Below are 18,643 nucleotides of genomic sequence, written 5' to 3'. Positions count from 1 at the left end.
GGCCTTGGGCTTGACCAGCAGTGGGTCCATCTTGCAGCTGCCTGGCATTGGCTCCCTTAGACACAAGGGAAACTTCTAGCAGCTTCTCACAGGAGCCTCCCCTGTACCCTCCCTACTACCAAAACCTTGCCACACAAACCCAATACATCACCACTATGAGAGATTTTCATAATGAGATGCACAAAGTACAGCTGCCTGCTTTGAAACAGAGACAAAGCTGGGAGCGCTCAAACGGGGCTGCCCCACAGCACTGCTCAGGTGCCAGAAAACCACAGCTGGTGTTGCTACAGGTCTCTGGCTGAGTCAGCTGTGGTGGCAGGGGAAGAGGAAGGCTGACAGTCTGGCAGAGGGAGAGCACAGCCACCCCCAGGAGGTTGCACAGCTGGGGTGTCAGGGATGACTCATGGGGTTGGAAGGTGGCCCTGTACGGCCCTGCTTTACCCAAGGCTGGCAGTGCTGTCCCCTGTCCCCTTCACAAGATGCCTGGATGCTGGACACCAATTACTCACCTGTTCCCAAATCTCATGAGTCCAGGAGCCTGGATTTGTCCCCCTGAGCTGTAGTCCCCCAATCTCAGCCCGCTGCAAAGCACAGCAGCCTGACACTGGGAGAGAGGGTTTCCCCTCACCTCCGTGGCTGCAGGCACAGCCTCACAAACACATCCCAGAGAGACAACTTCAGGGCAGGGCTCCTCAGAAGTAAATTGCCCCAGTGCTGGTAGAAGGAGTAATAAAACTCTCCAACGGTTCCTGAAGAACCAGCTTTTTTCCCACACGACAGCAACATGCAGACCAGCTGCAGGTACAATTTTCTCCCAGAGAACCCCCAAGTTTTCCTAGTGCCTTTCCCAAACATTGCTCAGACAGGGCACTGTTGGTTCTGTAACACAGAAAGAATAAGCACAGAAGCCAGTTTTCCACAATAAATTAATGTTGCTTAAAAAACATTAAACAGGCACAATAAGTATTTCCAGACAAGTAAAAAAAAAAAAACACCTCCTCCTTCATCAAAGAGGTGTTTATATATATATATGAGTATATACATATATTTGCATTAGTATATATATATATACACTGTACACACACATACCCACAAATATAGGTGGATAAATAAATAAGAGTTATGGGGCTTCAACTTTGGCACGTATTCCTTATGCTTTGGTTCAAGAGCACCAAAACCACAGACGGAAGCTCTGAAGATACTGATCTCACCATCCGTGGCAGCCGTGCCCAGAGTGTGCCTGTGCCTGCCCGCATGCGAGCCTGCCCCAGTCCTGTCCCCAGCAAGGCACAGGCAGGTCTGAGCAGGCAGCCATCGTGGCTGGGGCAGCTCTGGGCAGCACCTCGAGCTCCTTAATGCTGTCATCTAGGTGCTGGGAGCTCCCGGCGTGCCTCTACCTGCTTGCTATGGCTGACTGTCAGCTCAGGGACGTGGCTCATAGCCAGAGAAGGCAGCTGTCTGTAGGATGTCAGGGGGGAACTGGGACAGCTGGCAAGGGCTGGGGAGGGAAATGTCTGATGCTGCCTCCTCCAAGTCACCCTGCTGTGTGGTTCTGTCACCTGACTGTGGCTCAGTCCCATGGCCATGCAGGGGCTGCAGAGCATGCACAAGCTGCCCTCCACTCTCGTCCTTGCTGGCTGGCAGCTTCACAGAGCTGAGTGGAATCCAGTGCCCTGCCATGCCAAGGCTCTCCTGCAGGTCCTCCTGGCTGAAGCTCCTGCCCAGTATGGGCAGAGGAAGACAGCTGCCTGCTCCTGGGGCTGGGCACTGGCATTTGGAATAAAGATGGACGTGCAGGGAGAGCCATGTCTCAGATGTCTGGTAATCCCTGTCACCTGTGCCGCTGTCTCTGGTCGGTCCCACCAGCAGCGGCTGCGCCAGCACATCATCCCCATCATGTGCCCTCCCATCCTCCTCCAGCTGCAGTGAGACCCAGGAGCCCAAGGCATGCCCCAGCTGGCTGTGGGTGCAGGATGGGTCCCTTCCTTTGCAGCAGTCTGGCCCAAACCCGTTGGCACAGTAGCCACTCATGTCCTGGGAAAGACTTTCTCCAAGGAGCAGCTGCACTGTGGGTGTTGTCTGCTCAGCTGCAGGTGCTCCGTGGGAGGGCAGCAATGTCGGCAGGAGCAGGGTGAGTGAGTCCTCCTTGAGCTCAAGGGTGGGCACCGTGATGGTCACATTCAGGTCCCTGTTCAGGAGAGCCTGCTGGGAAACAAGCAGCAAAGCAGTCAGCCTCAGCTTGCTGAAACCTCCGTGAGCCTGGGGTTGATGAACTGCAAACCCTGGGGAAGGGAACGGTCCTGGACAGCCCATCTGCTGTGCTCACACAGGGGAGAAATGAAGGCAGGGCTCTTCTCACTACAGCACAGGGGCTCTGGTACGAGGAGATGGTCACAGAAGCTATAATGCTGCTGCTTTTCAAGCTATGCTCCAGCTGTCAGAGGCTGATGGAAAAGTTATCACCTGCTCAGAGACAAGCAATCCCTGTGCAGAAGCCAAGAAGAATAGGAAAGCAAAGGACTCTGACCCTGATCTGGGCCAGGGCAAGTGGAGCAGCCTGCCACCTCCTCTCCACGCTGGCATAGGAGACTTCTTTAGCTTAGCAAGTTGGTTTTGTTCCCAGAGAGCTCAAAGGGCTGCTCAGCCCTGGCTGCTGCCACACCCCCAGCACTGGGAAACTGGGATGCAGAGGGGAACTGGGACTTGGAGAGAAAGGCTGTCCTAGTGGCTGCTTCCACAGGGCTCTGTCCCTGCCAACCCAGAACATGTTTGAGATCAGCTCAGCAGGGCTGCAGCCCTGGGAGCCTTTCTGAGCCTTAGGGCTGCATTTATCTCGAGGGCAGAGAGGTGAGGGGCTGTACCTCACCCAGGCCAGACTGTGCCGGGATAGTAGGCCCACTGTTTGCTTCTCTTCCCCTCTTTCTTCTCTTCAACCTGTTGTAGATGGGCATGTAGCCTAGCAAAAGCCAACTGCCTAAAGCAGGAGGATCCTAACACTGGGGGCCATGCTTGCAGGCTATGTGCTGCCTGAGACTCCTCTGGTGTGACCCATGACTGATTGATGCATCCCACCAGTATCCTCTCCCACACAGCAAGGCCTGAGGGTATGGTGGGTCAGACAGCAGGGGAGGGACCCAGGCACAGAGATAGGTTTGGTGGTGCAAGGGGTGGAATGAAGGAGGTGCTGAGCCCTCTGCAAATGCAGAGGACGCCAGCTTGGCTGCAGCACATGCAGGGCAGAGGCTGGAAGGGGACTGTTCACTCACAAGTATTTTGGGGAGTTGCATCTCCGAGGGGCGGGGGAAGACGTACAGCTGGACAAAGCAGAGCCCGGCCACGCTCAGCAGCAGGAAGACACCACTCAGCACAGCAACGACGACCCAGGGAAAGCCTGCCAGGAGGTCACAACAGGCTGAGGGGTGGAAGGACCCCAGGTGGTATCCCCCCTAGCCCGCCCTATGCCAACACTTCCCCAGAGCCCCCGTGGCAGGCTGGGATGTTCGAGAAGGGGATGCAGTGCAAGCCCAATGCAGGTGGCGAGAGAGCATCTCCCCAAAACAGGTCCCCACAGGGTGTTACTGGGCCACCAACCCTGACCAGAATGGCTCAGGCGGTGAGGCACTCACACCTCCACATGTGTCCATCCCACAAGCAGGACCTGAGATGCAACCACAGCAGCTAAACCAGCAAGTGAGCTCCCACCTGCAGGGCCTGCTGGTGTCACCATGCACTGCTCAGCCTCCCGGCTCTGCTCCTTGGCCATGTCCGCAGCCACCGTCCGGACACAGTACTGTGTGCTGGGCTTGAGGAACCTGAAGGTGCATGGCCCTTCCTCCCCACTCTGTTTGCAGGGCACCTAGAAGCAGAGGGGATGTGTGACCAAGGCGGCTGGAGGTGGGGACTGTGTGCTGCTTCTCTCCCCAGTGCAGCCCTGACACCTCATTTGCTCCATGGTGTGGAGCACAGACCCTCCCTCTCTGCTCCTCAAGCACCTCCAGTGCTTTTTTTTTTCACCCCAGGAAGTGTTCGGCTCCCAGAGCATCTCATTAAACACCTACTACATGCTTTCATATGAATGGAAATTGTTACAGGTTTTTCTTATTCATGTAATCTAGAGGAGGAGAGGGATCTCCTGCCACCCCCAGGTTGCAAGCCCCAAACTGGGAATGCAAGCATCTCACACCTACTTGCACTGCTGGGTGAGGGCAGGGCTGGGGCAACACTACAGGCACAGGCACTACCACACCAGTGTGAGTGGAAACGGGCATCTTTGCTGCACCAGGAAAGCTTTTGCAAGTCCCGTGCACTCTGAGCCCTGCCCACCCCACCACGTACTTGCTGGACGAGCACATCCCCTTCGTACAGACACAGCCAGTACCACAGCTTCAGCAGAACTTGGTCAACTGGCTTGTAAGAGCCGTTTTTGCTTCGGTAGGGAGTGAGTGGCATGATGATATTTACGCTGAGGATGTGATCCTGGAACAGCCAGGACAACTTGGGGGGGCCCACAATTGCTGTAGGGAGGGAAAAAAATATGGAGGAGGAAAATTAAGCTCTTCAAAACAGAAGGCAGGCATCTTGTTTTTCTAGAAATGTTTTTCTGCTGGACATCCCACTCCCAGAGCACAGACACTTCTTCCTCAGATCTAGAGTGATGGCACTTCATGCTGTGAAACCAGCTCTAGAAACCTCAGCCATCATGTCTTTGTGGCAGCCAGCACTACTTCTGCCCCCTCCAGTCCCACCAGCGCAGGCCAGGACAGACCTGCTAGCACCTCTGGCTCCCTTCTGCTGAGCACTTCATCTCTGAGCCATCAGACAATGGTCTAGAGACTCAAAGAGTGCAGCAATTGCTTTTTTAGCTAAGTGCATCTATTTCCATGATAGCTGGATGCAGAGGGAATGAAAAAGGGAATCCAAACAGCCAACATACATCCCACTTTAGCTGCTGGCACATTCAGCTCATTGTGATAACCCCCTGGGAGGTGGGTTAGGGGAAGGTCCTAAAGTTTTTCTTTCCTCCAAAAGACAGCTAGGCTTTTTGGATGGGACAGCCAGGCTGTGACTGAGAAGAAGAACGTGTCAGGGCAAAAGCAGTGATGGAGGGATTGCTCCTGCCTTCATTAGCCTGTACCAGCTTTATTCTGCTGGAACAAAAATACCCCCACCCAGCATCTCCCAAATCCATGGCAGGGACAAACAGGGGATGCTTTTAAAAAGCAGGCCTGAGGGGGTATCCTCTTTCCTACCCCATCTCGCTGCATTCTCCTGCGACCCAAATTCTCATAGCATGTTGGTGTCTCTGGAGCCTCCTATCCGTGGTCCTTACCTCACTCCTCTGATCCCTTGCTCTTCACCCAGCCCTTCTCCAGCAGCTCTGCTCCCATGTCTTTCCTCCAGTCATGGCTCTTGGCACTTTTCCCACTAGTATCCTCTAGTATCCTCATAAGATTTCCCACTGTGCCCCAGTACACTTCTCCAAGGACCCCTCTCCCTGTCATCCCCCCTGGGAAGAGCAGGAGCCCAGCTGAAGGAACTCTCTGGTTCTTACTGTCTCTGTATGGCTGCAGCTCGCTGGAATAGGCCCACCTGGACAGCTCGCCTCTGGCCACCGCTCTCACCCTTGCCCAGTAGATATCATGGATCTTGTCAAAATACAGCTCACATGCCCAGGAGGAGCCGGTGCTGTTCCCCCAGCAGGTATCTGCCTTGGTCCAGTGAGGGATTCTGCCCATGGAGAAAATGCAGGGATTTCTCCTTTTTGGCACCTTCCCAGCCAAAAAGGAAGGCTGCCTAGCCATCGCCATCCTGTCTGTGGAAAGCACGGGAGAGCACAAATGCTTGCCAACAACATCCTGTGTTGCATTAGGAAAAGCTTTGGCAGCAAGTCAAGTCCCCTCTCATCAGCACTGGTGGGACGGCACCTGGAGTGCCGCACCCTGACCTGTGCTCTCCGCTACAGAAAAAGCATGTCCACACCAGAGAGAGACCACTGAAGGGCCAAAAACATCACCAAGAGGTTGAGGCATTGGTGGTATGAGGGAAGCTAAGTGAGTGGGGACTGCTTAGCCTCAAAAGAGGGGAGCTTAGGGTGGGTGGTCTTATCAACGTGGTGAAATAAAGAAGATGGAGACTTCTTGGCGGTACCCAATGAAAGGACAAGAGGAAGAGGACACAGGTTGAAATACAGGAAATTCTGTTTAAGCATAAGGGAAAAAAAAAATTAATCCTCTGGCTACTGGGGGTCCCTGACAGCCCTCTGCCAGGGTGCAGGGGTGATGATCCACCTCTGCCCCCTCATCCCCGTCACCTCACTTACCGTCTCCTCCATTCCACCTGGTATGTGGTACCACTGGGCGAGCCAGGGGCCGGTTCCCACCGCAGATGGATGTGGAAGTTTTGTGCCTCCAGCCTCACATCCTGTGGAGGCAACAGTGTGCCTGGGGAGGGAGGAAGCAGAGGGACATCAGGCAGCACATCACTCTGCTCTGAAGGGGCCCAACTCCTTGGTCAGTCACCACTTGCCCAGGCTGCGCAGGCAGGTATCCTGGCCTTGGGTAGGCATTGTGGAACCTCCCTCCGACCCTACAACTCCCAGCTTCAGTCCCACATAGGCAAACACTAACTCCCTGCCAGGCTTAGGCAAGTGCTGGCTACCAGAACAGTGCTCAGCACCTGTATCCCATGAAGCTCCTGCACACGCTGGAGCATCCTCTCTGTGGTCCCACAAAAGGCACGGACACCCTGACATGGCTGCTGGTGACTCTGGAGTTTTCTTTCCTATCACACCTTGAAGATCACTCGGTCCCCTCCTGCCTGGAAGGTACCTTCTGTAGGTCTGAGAGTTGTCCCTGCGGTTCTCCCCGCCACTGCAGCCAGGGCCAGCCCCCAGCCTGCTGCGGCAGCTCAGCGTTGGACTTACCCTGGAGCAGGGTGCAGCTGGCCAGGAACAGAAGCAGGCTCAGGGCAGGGCTCATCCCGCTGCACCCTATCCATCTGCCCCCAGCTCTATGTTGCCATGCAGGGTGCGGTGGTGAGAGGATGGGCATGCCAGAGTTGTTCTGGCACCAGCAAACACGACAGGCAGCTGGAATCTGGGATTAGAGAAATTATTTTTTTTTTTTACAAAGCTGTGGCCAGTGACACCCACTGCAGGTATGCCTTGCACACAGAGGCTGTGTGTCCAGCCGTGGCATGCAGGTGCCAGCTGCAGAGTGGAGACACCCTTGCTGCCCCTGGGATGGGCTGAAGCAGCAGCGGGGCAGGTGCCCTTGGGGCTGTGGTGGCAAGAGGGCCCGCAGGGACAGTAGGCTGCTACCACACTCTGACATGGCACAGAATCACAGAATCATTTCAGTTGGAAAAGACCTTGAAGATCATCCAGCCCAACCATTAACCTCACACTGACCATTCTCAACTCTACCAGATCCCTCAGCACTACGCCAACCCAACTCTTAAACCCCTCCAGGGATGGGGACTCCACCACCTCCCTGGGCAGCCCATTCCAACGCCCAACAACCCGTTCTGGAAAGAAATGCGTCCTGATATCCAGTCTAAACCTTCCCTGGGGCAACTTGAGGCCATTCCCTCTTGCCCTATCGCTTGTTACTTGGTTAAAGAGACTCATCCCCATCTCTCTGCAATCTCCTTTCAGGGAGCTGTAGAGGGCCAGGAGGTCTCCCCTCAGCCTCCTCTTCTCCAAACCGAAAACCCCAGTTCCCTCAGCCGCTCCTTGTACAACCTGTGCTCCAGACCCCGTGCCAGCTTCATTACCCTTCTCTGGACACGCTCGAGTCATTCAATGTCCTTTTTGTAGTGAGGGGCCCAAAACTGAACCCCGTAATCGAGGTGCAGCCTCACCAGTGCCGAGTACAGGGGTAAGATCCCTTCCCTGTCCCTGCTGGCCACACCGTTTCTGAACAAGCCAGGATGCCATTGGCCTTCTTGGCCCCCTGGGTACACTGCTGGCTCCTGTTCAGCCAGCTGTCAATCAACCCCCCCAGGTCCCTCTCTGACTGGCAGCTCTCCAGCCACTCCTCCCCAAGCCTGTAGCGCTGCTGGGGGTTGTTGTGGCCCAAGGGCAGCCCCCGGCATTTGTCCTTATTGAAACTCCCCCAGTTGGCCTCAGCCCATGGCTCCAGCCTGTCCAGGTCTCTCTGCAGAGCCTCCCTACCCTCGAGCAGATCAAAACTCCCACCCAACTGGGTTTCATCTGCAAACTGAGGGTGCACTCGATCCCCTCGTCTAGATCATCAATAAAGATGTTAAACAGGAGTGGCCCCAATGCACATGCTGCAGAGACCTTCTGCTGCACCCACCTCTAGCTGGTCCCCCGTGGTGTTTCATCCCTCCCTAAAGGCAGCAAGAAGTCACACTGATGGTGTCACAGGGACGAGGGTCTGAGAAAGCTCTGGCGTGATGCTCACACCGCTCTGGCAGTGACTCAGCCCTGCTCCAGGCATGACTCACACTGGCACAACCGGTGAAACTGCTGCTGTGACACTCCCAGCCCTCCCGCAGCCTCCACGGGACAGTAAGGGTACCAGCATGTTGGTACCCAGCCAGGCAAAACAAAGCACCCTGAGGCACCCCCTTGGGGTGCTGTGCCCCACATAGAGACTGCAGTCTGCATGAGCCACAGCGGAGGCTGGTACCAGGCACACGTGTCATGCCCCTGCACAGTCCCCAGGGGGATGCCGGGGCAGTGCTGTGCCATGTTACCACCCCACTGCCTTCCTCTCTTTGAAACCTGGCCAGTAATTCCTTGGCCTTGCCCCACCACTTAACTACAGGTGATTTTTTTTTTTCCTTGCTCTTCCCAGCTATGGAGGGAACCTTGCTCTTCAGGGCAAGGGCTTTGAGACCACCAACTCTGAGCTCCCAGTCATGGGGACATGTCCCTTGGTGAAGGTGGAAAGCCTGGGGCCACCTTCAGAGGCAGATGGGTGGAACCATCTCCCTGACTGCACTGGACATCATAGGGCTGGCTTACCCCCAACCCCTTGCCTCTCGCTCTTCTCATTTTATACTGAGTCTGCATTAACATTATGAGCATGTTCACCTTGGCAGGCGTGTATAAAATGCTTTCCCCATGTTTTCTGTCCCCTGCAATCTTTCAGAGCTGGAAACAGGAAGAGGCAGCCAGCAAGTGGGGATAGGCAGATGCAAAGTGTGGGCAAGGGCTCCGAGCCCCAAGGCAAGACCTCCAAAATGCCAGAGCTGAAGTGCAGGCAGTGGGTTTATGGCTTTCCCCTGCCCCCTTGACAGCACAAGCCCTCCTGGATTTGCAGCAGGCCTCTGGCAAAGACAGCAGGTATTTCTCCACAGAGGGAGAAAGGGCCCCCAGCACCGCTCCCCGGACTTGTGGAGGTGCAGAGCAGCAACTCGGCTCCCTAGGGAGACCCTGGGACCCAGGTGCCTGTCTGCAGGGACAGGGCTGCTCCTGCCACAGGAGATGGCAGCAAGCAGGGGACCAGTGCTTTTGCAGTGGCGATGGTGGCCGCAGCATGATCCCTGTCAGCACCCTGCTGACCCAGCACACACACTCCCCATCCATCTTGGACAGAGAGAAAACCCCAGCACTCCTCACCATGTTGTGGTTTCTGTAAAAAGATAGTTTAGTGGCTATCCTGTTCGCTGAGACTGCAGACATCAAACCCTCTATCTTCCAGACATCCATCCCCTCGCCTTCCTCCCCCATTGCCACACCACCCTGAAGCACCGATGGTCGCCCCTACCTTGGGCCACGCAGTGGCTCATCTGGCGCTTGCCATAACAGGAACCTGCTAGAGCAAACACGGTGTTGCCGTCTGTGCCCACCACGCTGTTAAGCACAGCCACCTTCAGCTCAGCAATCCCACGTTAGACTCCACGAGCATTTGCTGGAAGCATCAGCAGGGTCTGCCCAGCTCACTCTTTCCAGTTGGGAGACAGGCCTGCGTCCTCTGTGCCACGGTGCTGGGAGGCTGTGGGAGACGTCCCACGGCATGTGATTTGGATTTGTTGATTCGTGCCCTTTTTCCTGGGTCAGGTTGGTTTTCTTTCCTCCTTCCTTGTTGACGGTGTCTCATCTGGCTGCAGGCTCCGCGGGCTGGCTGCCCTTAGCCGGCTCAGCAGTGCCCTCTGTGAGCAAGTGGCGAGACACAGCCTGGCCCCAGCAGCCACATCCCCCCTTGCAGGGATGAATAGTGTTTAGGGACAGAAGACAGCAGCACAGGGATCAGGCCAGGACCAGGAGTGAGTGACACGTGGCAGGACATCCCCACAAAGCCAACAGCAGGCTTTATCCTTGGCAACATCAGCGCTGCAGGCTGAGTGCAGACGGGGACGCTGTGCCCTGCTCTGCCCTAGACCCCAAGGAACCTGCACGTGGCTCCGCATCACCCTAGAAGCCCCAAGCCTTTAGCAGCCCATTGGGGAGAGAAAGAAGCAGGGCTTATGCCTTTCAAGAGTGTAACGCTGTGTGACCACCACACGTCTAACAGAGCCATCGACTGTGGCACCACCAGAGCTCGCTGGCTCCCTTCAGCTCTGCCAGGAGCTGAGCAGACACCGCGAGTCCAGGCATTTTAATGCAAGAGCCTGGCAGCGGTGCCACCCTTGGGGCAGATGCCAGCCCCTTCCCTGCTGTCCCTGCACCATGCCCATAGCCAGCAGCATTCACCAGCCTCAGCACATCCCACAGCACGAGTGGTGCTAGGGCAGGTGCCAGAGCATCAGCAGCCCTGCAGTTGGCATGGCACAGTCATTGGGAACAAGGAAACCAGCCGGCAGAAAACTGGACAGACTTTAATACCACCCTCACTGAAAACATCTTACACTTGTTGTCTGCCCCAGGAACAGCCAGCTGCCCACGTTTCTGCCTGAGACTGCTCGTGGGAGCAGGGAGGCCAGGGAGGGCGGGCGGCAGGGGACACCAATCAGGCTGGGTGATCCTCTGGGACAGAAGGGGAAGAAGACACAGGCAGGAGATGCTTTAGCTGTCTCAGCACATGCAGAGGAGCATTTAAAGAGCTCTTCCAGTGCTGTCAAAAGCTCGCAAGAGCAAAAGCTCCTTCTCCCTTGCCCATCAGCTCCAGGCGAGGTAGAGTCCAGCACCATCCACTCCACAAAGCACCCCCAGTGATACAAGCATACGGCTGCCTCCAGCACCCTCAGCCCCTCTCCCTTTTGGTTAGAGGGTGTGTGAAACCCTGTAGCAGCTCAAGGAGGTTTCAGAGGCTGGCAAGCCTGTGGTGCACCAGGTGCAGTCCCAGTCCTGTGGGCAAGGCAAGGCCAAAGAGGATGGATGCACCCAGGGGCTCCAAGGGTGGTTCTGGGCAGTTGTCCCCAAGCAGTCTGGCAGCACCTCCTCTCCCCAGCCTTCACTCAGCATCTTCAAAGCAGCAAGTGTACAGAGAGATGCCATCTCCATGCCCAGAATCTAGATGCCTGCCACAGGCAGGACACAGACAGCCTACTGCCAGCCTGTGGCACTGGGGTTCCCAAAGGGCCACAGGGAGGGCAGGTCTCTCTCAGGGCAAAGGGTGCTGCAGAGAGGATACGACTCCACCGGCAACAGCCCGGCTTCCCCAGGGGCTGGAGGCACTGCCGGCCACTCCCAGGAAGGCACCAGGAAGGGTGTGGATGGAGCAGGTAGTGCTATGGCAGAATGAGGCATCAGCGCCCGCCTGGGTACCACCATCTCCATCCCTGCCTCCCTGCAGTGCCAGGAGCCCAGGTTAAACTTTCCCAGGCAAAACCCATCCTCCAAAGGCCTCTTCCAGATACCGGGCTACCGCCAGCGTCAGGTGGTCATTGTAGGAGGCAGCCACCAGCTGTATGCCCAGTGGCAAGCCCTCGCTGCTCAGGCCCAGTGGGCACTGCGTCACTGGCAAGCCCAGGACGTTGAAGATAGCTGGAAGAGAGAAGGCTGCGTCAGAGCAAGCACAGCAACTGGGACACATCACTGCCTGGCTCTCCCACCCCAGGTAGGTAGCTGCTGCCATGCACAGCACCAGGCTCCTGGGAGCTGGTCCTTGCTGGAGCCGTGCTGTCAAGGTAGGCAGTGCAGAGACATGATGACAAGGGGACATTGTGGGCTAGAGGTTCCCAGCACGCATATCACATATGAAAATTGCACCCATGAGTGATGACACACTTATGTGGCACTCGCTGTGGCATGCCACAATCTGCTTTGGGACATTCCTGCCCCAGGCACCATCCTTCCATTACTCCAAAGCCAGACAGCATTGCAACACAGCACTGTCATCAAGACACTCAAGCTGTGGGAAAGCCACATAGAGAGCCTCAAACTGTATCTCAACAAATGCAGCAGCTCCTGAGTGCCTGCTAAACCACAGCATGAGCCCCCCGCACTGAGATCAAACCTGCCCTGCTGTGGACAGCAGGTGTAAATGCCACAGTTTTAAAGCATGACCATAATCCTTGTCCCACGTTCTGGAGCAGCGAGACACCCCTCTGCACTGCAAAGCCCACTGTCAGCGATGGAGATACTCTGGGTAAAACACCCTGACTCCCAGCCTGCACTGCCGCAGTGGGTGAGGGCATGCCTGCAACCCCTGCCTGCACCCCAGCAGCGAGTCAGAGCAGCTCACCTGTGTAGGCGAAGTTGAAGGGCATGCATATGGGGGAGTGGTGCCTGGGAGCTATGGTGGGGTGGGAGGGGTAGAGGAGAACTCCATCTGGCCCCAGCAAGGCCTCCATCTCCTCCTGCAGGCTCTTCCCCATGCTCACCAGCTTGGCATTACCACCAGGGTTGAGTTTCATCAGCTTCTCTGTCAGCCCAAGGGCTGCAGGACAAGGATACAAATAGAAACAGAGAGTGAGTGAACAGATCACAGGTGAAGCAGGCTAGAAAGCACATTGCCTGCATCCTTCATCTCCTAGTGGGGCCCCTCAAGTCCCCCCTCCAGCCAGCAACATCCCTCCAGCTTTGCCAAGAGAACGGCTTTCAGCCTGCCCGTTGCTTCTATTTTTTCCAGCCACTTGGATTGAGCAGAGCTGGCAGAGTGACATCAGCACTCATTAGACAGCAGCACGTCAGCACTAATTAGAGTTCTCTGGTATCTGCTGCTAAGAAATGAGATCGGTGCAGATCCCCGACTGGCTCCATATAAGCCCCAGCAGCTCTGACAGGGCTCACAGCAGGAGCAATCCCCACCTGCAGCTCCACTGTCTTCACTTCTCCCAGGATACACAATCCCCTTTGTCAAAGATCCAGTCAACTCCCCCTTGAGCATGTGTTTGACTCGAATGCACCAAATGTCATTACAAAAAACCCATCTGAAGCTGTCCAGTGCAAACTCTAGAGTCCCTTCGTGGAGCACTGGAAGGACGCTATTTTCATTTAACAACTCACCCGCCCCACCACTGCCTCCACACACCCTGTGGCTCCTTACCAATAGCTGGAAGAGTGTGGGAAGACATCCCCACAAGCCACTTCATCAGCTCCCACAGTGGCCATACTGGTTTTCCGTGATCCCCCAGCAGGTCCGTGAATAGCTGTGCCTCCTGTAACACACACACACACACACACACACACACACTCCCTCCATCAGCACGACTGACTAGTGCGCAACAGGGAAGAACAGGCTGACAAACGACAGCGAAATCTCCAGCTGTCCAATTATCCTGACGCAAGCTGTTCCAATTTTCAGACAAGAGATGCCTGTCAGGAGTGTTACACAGCTCTAGCACTAATCCAGAGCAACTGCAAGAGCATCTTTCCCAGCCAGAGAAGGGGACCTTGCTCTGTGGAGGCAGAGCTCCAAAAAGCTCTTTCAGTACCCTTCCTCTGACATGATGCAAGGGATGATGCTCCAGATAATGTCTCCTGAGGCATTTAATGCTGTTACATGGCTGTGGGATCAGGAAAAAAAAGCAGAGGAGGCCAGACATGCTCTTCTTAGAAGGATGGGGATGGCTTACTTTTCACAGCTGCCTGCATGGCAGAATGCACAAGGTATAACACTCCTGAGAGTTTATTTTTGCTACAAAATACTTCATTGCAGGTATAGAGCATGGCGCAGTGGCTACAATTCAAGGAACAAATAAACATGCAGGCCTGCTGCTGAAAAGCTACTAATCGACCACCTCGGTCCTGACATCCTAATGGGTATTAATCACAACCTACAAAGTCAGGAGGCACAGCACAGACGTAAGAGCAAGGCAGGACACTACCTGCTTGGCTGACTTACCAACTTGCACAGAAAAGGTCAACAAGATGTTAAAAAGGCCTCTCCCTCCCTCAACCATGTTGCTCCTCTGGTGGGAGCCCCATCATTATCTCATGGGAAACCAAGGGAGAAGGCACTGTGTAGCTTTAGAGAGAGATGAAAGGAGGACAGGGGGAAAAAATGGAGCAGAGAAAGCCCCTGATCAGGTCTGGGAATCCTACAGATCTCCACAGCTGGCCCCAAACAGCCAATTCTTCCCTGCTGCCATAGAATTTGTGCCTTTGCTAGCTCAGTCTGACACACCTGCCCATCACTGTCCTTGGACGACATCATGGCTGACCAGATCTGGAAAGAATACTTCATCTTGTGGATGGACACGCGCTGAACTTGGACCCCCAGCTTGCCTTCAAGGTGCTCCACCACCTAAGGGGAAGAGCAGGAAGGGTTTGTTTCCACAAGGATGCGATGCGCTGCAGTCACGGAAAGCAGGGACGGGAAGAGAGCCCAGGAGCAGCACTCTCTGCTGCTGTGCAGGTGATCCTGCTGCAGCTCCTGCCTGCTCCTCTTCGCCCTGAGCAGCAGGACCTCTTCTATCCAATAACAATTTTGGAGTTCCCCAAGCAGCCCTCCACACCACCCCCAGTGATGTTCCAGAAGAGCAGCACAGAAAATTTCATTGAAAAACAAGAAAGTTCCTTTGTATGACTAAATGCCAGGCAGCAACCCCAGGAAGACTGCAAACTCACAGCCATCTCTTTGCCATGCGATGTGCTGCCAGAAGGTCTCCATAACATAGACAAGAGATGTCAAGAAAACAAAATACAGCTACTGCAATGGAAATTGGTCCAAAAACTTTGGACACCCTGGTGCACTCCAACATGAGTGCTGCTGCAAGGGCATCTGCAGCCACTCACAAGATTTTCTCCTTGTTTCTTAACACAGAAAAAGATCTTTCCACTTTTTTTTCCACTGGAAGCACAGGACCAGGGCTCAAGGCTGCCTCTGCGGTGCTGCAGCCCTCCATCCCACCAGCCTCTGCAGAAGCCACACACAGAGCAGCTCATCTCACCTCCAAGAGACTCCTTGAACTAGTCTCCCCAGGTTTTATCTCCAGGATCACCCCAGTGAAAGCTGACCTCCATTCCTTCATACCTTTTTTTGAGCCTGCAAGATCTCCTTGTCCACAGGTGATACAAAAATGGACCCGCCGTCATGATCCATGCAGTGAAATTTTATTTTCTCCAGTGACACCTTTTCATCCAGCTTCAGCCTGGGAAAGGAAGAGTACTTTGCTCACAAGCCCATCCCTGGCTCCTCCCCAGCTGCCAGAGCTGCTCACACACTTGTTAATGTGCCCTCAGGACACCCTGCTCTACCCACCACGGGGGGAAGGAGAGTCCCTGAAGACAGACACTTGCTGTCCACAACCCATCCAGCTGCTCACTGCCCTATCAGTCCCAGCTAGTTTTCCGTATTTATTGCACCTTGTAATTACAGACACTGACCATGGCCAAGGTTGGTATTGCCCAAGAGCCATGGAGAAATTAAAGTGATAACAGAGAAAGTAACCATGTGCAGGCTGCAGTGAGAAGCAGGACCTGCCCGGTCCACCCCACCCCATCTCCGCTCCTTACTGGTACATACACATAAAAGACCGCTTGGTTGCACAGACCTATGAAGAGACCAAATGGGGCCACGGTGTGGGATGGAAACTCATTCAGGAACAGGAAAAAGCACATGGAAAACCCCAAAGAAATGCCAGCCCCAAGAGGGAAGGGCTGTGCTGGACAGCGCTGACTGGAGCAGCTCACAGGTAAAATCTTCCCGTGAGGAAGATCCAGCTGACCACAGCTGCCTCTTCCCCAGAGCTGCTCAAACAGGCGGCATGGGGGTGGTGGGAAGGACAGCCCTGGCTGCAAGGGTCCTGCTGAAGCCGGTGTGAAGGAAGGAAATCTGTAACAACCAATTTGCGTGGTGCAGATGTGTCTTGTATCAAAGAGGACTAACTCGCTGCTCTGGCCAGAAAGTAGCTGAGACCAATTCAGCAGCTTGAAGCAGTAGGAACAACTTACTTGTTGACTCCAGGACCAGCCATGACCCTCAGCATAGGCTCCAGGTCCTCCGCGTAGCGGCACATGGGCCCCGTGCACAGGAAGCTGGTCCGCACCCCTCGAGCATTTGGGAACTGGCCGTCGTTGGGCACCACCCCTGAGAGCACAGAGGGAGATGCTGGGTACCACCCCACGAGCACCCCCGAGCATCGCCTCCAGCCGGGGCAAGCCCTGCAGGAGAGTGGCTTCCATGTCCGGGGGAAGCTGACACCTGGGACTGCACACATCAGCAGCGCTTGCAAGCTGATGGCAAGGTACATGGGGTGGGGAGAGGAGGAAAAGCACCCAGCTAAGACACCACCTGCCAGGGAAACGCCCCAGCAGCAGATCCTGACCTTGGGAAAACATCCCACGCTGAGAATGCAATACCAGGGGTAAAATCCCTCCCACCTCCATGCACTTGGCATTCTGCCACAAAACAGCTTCCCACTGCCAAAGCCAGGTTGTGCCCACACAGCAGGCTTGTCCCGTGCAAGAAGTTGCCTGTCCCCTTACAGCAATCCCACCAGCCACAAGCACAGGAGTGTCCCAAATATGTTCCTCCCACACCTCACATTCCACCTCCTGGCATTTCTGCTGGTGAGGAGAGATCCCCACGCCTGCTTTACCTGTCGTGGGTTTATGGCCAAAGACTCCATTGAAGAAGGCAGGCATCCGGATGCTGCCACCAATGTCGGAGCCCACACCTATGACGGAGCAGGCAGCTGCCAGGGCACTGCCCTCCCCACCTGCATGGGAGAAAATACAGCACAAAACCCCACAGGTTTATAGTGCAAATCATCCAGTAAAGTAGGAGCATCTCACAGTGGTCACTTCCCTTTGCATTCAGATGGGGTGAGAGTCGCCCCAGCTTTAGTGATGTCTGAGATACAGCTGGGGAATGTGGGGCCAAAGGGATTTCCCTGTCAAAGTGCTACACCAGCACTGCTGTTTGCACATAGAGTGAGACAGAGTGAGTCAAAGTGGTGCTGGGTGTAACATCTGGGAGGTGCAGTGCAGTTCAACCTCCAAATGGCCTACTGCACTGCCCGGGAAAGAGGCCCGTCAGCTCTGCAGAAACCCAACAAAAAGTTAAAACAGTGTGCAGAGGACTTGGGAACTCTTTTGTTGCTGCATTTTAACTTGCTGCTCATGTAGGACCATGCTGAGGTGCTGGAGCTCACCTGAGCTGCCACCCACGATCCTCTGCAGGTCGTAGGGGTTGTTGGTCCGGCCGTAGACCCTGTTGCTGGACTCGTACCACATGCACAGCTCGCTGCAGTTGGTCACCCCCAGCGGGATGGCACCGGCCTGCTTCAGCCGGGACACCACTGTGGCATCCGAGGTGGCAATCACATTGCGGCGGTTGACCAAGCCAGACGTGTTGGGCATCCCTGTAGTGCCAAGGTTGACAGATGGAGGGAGGTGTCAGGACCAGCTTCCCTGAGATTACCCTGGGGGCAGCAGGTCACAGGGACCATGTCTGTGAGGAGCAGATCCCCAGCGAGGGCTGCTTCTCTGAGGCACCACAACCCCCACAGCATTTGGGCGTTAAAAGCGAAAACAGACATGCGAATCCAGGCAGAGGGGGGTGCAGACTGGCAAAGGGAAGCTGCTTCTCTCCAAGCACCCTGCCCTGTGGAGCACATGGCCAAGAGGGAGCAAGTCACCAGCTGCAAAGCTGCAGAGTAGCAAGGGCAAACGCACCGTGCAAAGAAAAGGCCTCCTTGACGGTGATGGGAACCCCTAACAAGGGGAACTTCTCCTCCAGGTAGTCATCGCCAGGGCCCTCCGAAAGCAGCTTATCGACCTGCCGGGCTTCCTGCAGGGCCTCCTCAAACCTGCAAAGAAGCAACCGGTGGGAATGGTCTCAAAGAACCGGCAAGGAGCAGGTATCCCTGCAGGGCGGGCAGACACTAAGTGCACAGCAGGAGTTGGCAATGGAAGATGAGCCTTCCCCGGCTCTTCACGGTATTTGCAAGAACCAGCTGCTTCCACACCCGGCCGGGAACTCCCGGCACCGTCACAGTATTGCCATCGCTGTGCCCCCTGGTGCGATGCAGCACCCTGGCCTGGGAAGGCGGGGGGAGGCCCGGAGGAAGGCTGCGGCGGCAGCAGCCAACCGTCCCCTCTCCTCCCCGGCTTACCGGTCCTTAACGACGGCGTTGATGAGTGGATTGACCTCCTTGGTCCTCTCCACGTACGCCTCAACCACCTCGATGCACGTCACCTAAAACACCAAACAAAGCGGAAACCGCCGTGAGATGCAGGCAGGGCGGGGCGGGGGGCGCCGGGCGGCCCCTCCGAGGGGCCGGGACACCGGGCAGGGACGCGGGGCACCACCGGTACCCCGACACCGGCACGCCCTGCGCCACA

The 18,643-nt window shown here is 55.7% G+C and overlaps 2 protein-coding genes across 5 annotated transcripts in view; both read right to left on the bottom strand.

Annotated features, from left to right (window-relative positions):
- Nucleotides 1–1,030: 1,030 nt before the first annotated feature.
- LOC113480087 (interleukin-22 receptor subunit alpha-2-like) lies at nucleotides 1,031–10,664 on the bottom strand. 4 transcript variants are annotated; one of them, XM_026848674.1, is made up of 8 exons: nucleotides 8,319–10,664; nucleotides 6,923–7,094; nucleotides 6,320–6,440; nucleotides 5,552–5,727; nucleotides 4,336–4,514; nucleotides 3,703–3,856; nucleotides 3,267–3,391; nucleotides 1,031–2,205 (listed from the first exon to the last, which is right to left on the bottom strand). In XM_026848674.1, the coding sequence occupies exons 2-8, from the start codon at nucleotides 7,047–7,049 to the stop codon at nucleotides 1,423–1,425; spliced, it is 1,665 nt and encodes a 554-aa protein (XP_026704475.1). In that variant the 5' UTR covers nucleotides 7,050–7,094; nucleotides 8,319–10,664; the 3' UTR covers nucleotides 1,031–1,422. The 4 variants fall into 4 exon arrangements, with proteins under 4 accessions (XP_026704475.1, XP_026704474.1, XP_026704476.1 ...); XM_026848673.1 differs by having other exon boundaries at nucleotides 9,738–10,664; XM_026848675.1 differs by having other exon boundaries at nucleotides 1,032–2,202; nucleotides 9,738–10,664.
- Nucleotides 10,665–10,775: 111 nt separating this feature from the next.
- Nucleotides 10,776–18,643, bottom strand: part of FAAH2 (fatty acid amide hydrolase 2) — a 10,034-nt gene continuing 2,166 nt past the window's right edge. The window contains exons 2-11 of the mRNA XM_026848794.1: nucleotides 18,415–18,497; nucleotides 17,975–18,108; nucleotides 17,452–17,661; nucleotides 16,897–17,016; nucleotides 16,250–16,385; nucleotides 15,330–15,447; nucleotides 14,481–14,600; nucleotides 13,401–13,512; nucleotides 12,597–12,791; nucleotides 10,776–11,896 (exon numbers count right to left, since the gene is read on the bottom strand). Coding sequence (XP_026704595.1) covers nucleotides 11,721–11,896; nucleotides 12,597–12,791; nucleotides 13,401–13,512; nucleotides 14,481–14,600; nucleotides 15,330–15,447; nucleotides 16,250–16,385; nucleotides 16,897–17,016; nucleotides 17,452–17,661; nucleotides 17,975–18,108; nucleotides 18,415–18,497 — 1,404 coding nt within the window. The 3' untranslated portion in view covers nucleotides 10,776–11,720. The remainder of the gene's footprint in view (nucleotides 11,897–12,596; nucleotides 12,792–13,400; nucleotides 13,513–14,480; nucleotides 14,601–15,329; nucleotides 15,448–16,249; nucleotides 16,386–16,896; nucleotides 17,017–17,451; nucleotides 17,662–17,974; nucleotides 18,109–18,414; nucleotides 18,498–18,643) is intronic.

The sequence above is a fragment of the Athene cunicularia genome (assembly GCF_003259725.1).
Source record: "Athene cunicularia isolate RWA chromosome 4 unlocalized genomic scaffold, athCun1 chr4_part3, whole genome shotgun sequence".
Classification (NCBI taxonomy): Eukaryota; Metazoa; Chordata; class Aves; order Strigiformes; family Strigidae; genus Athene; species Athene cunicularia.
The sequence above is the reverse complement of the archived record's forward strand: the minus strand, read 5'-3'. Positions and strand labels throughout refer to the sequence as shown.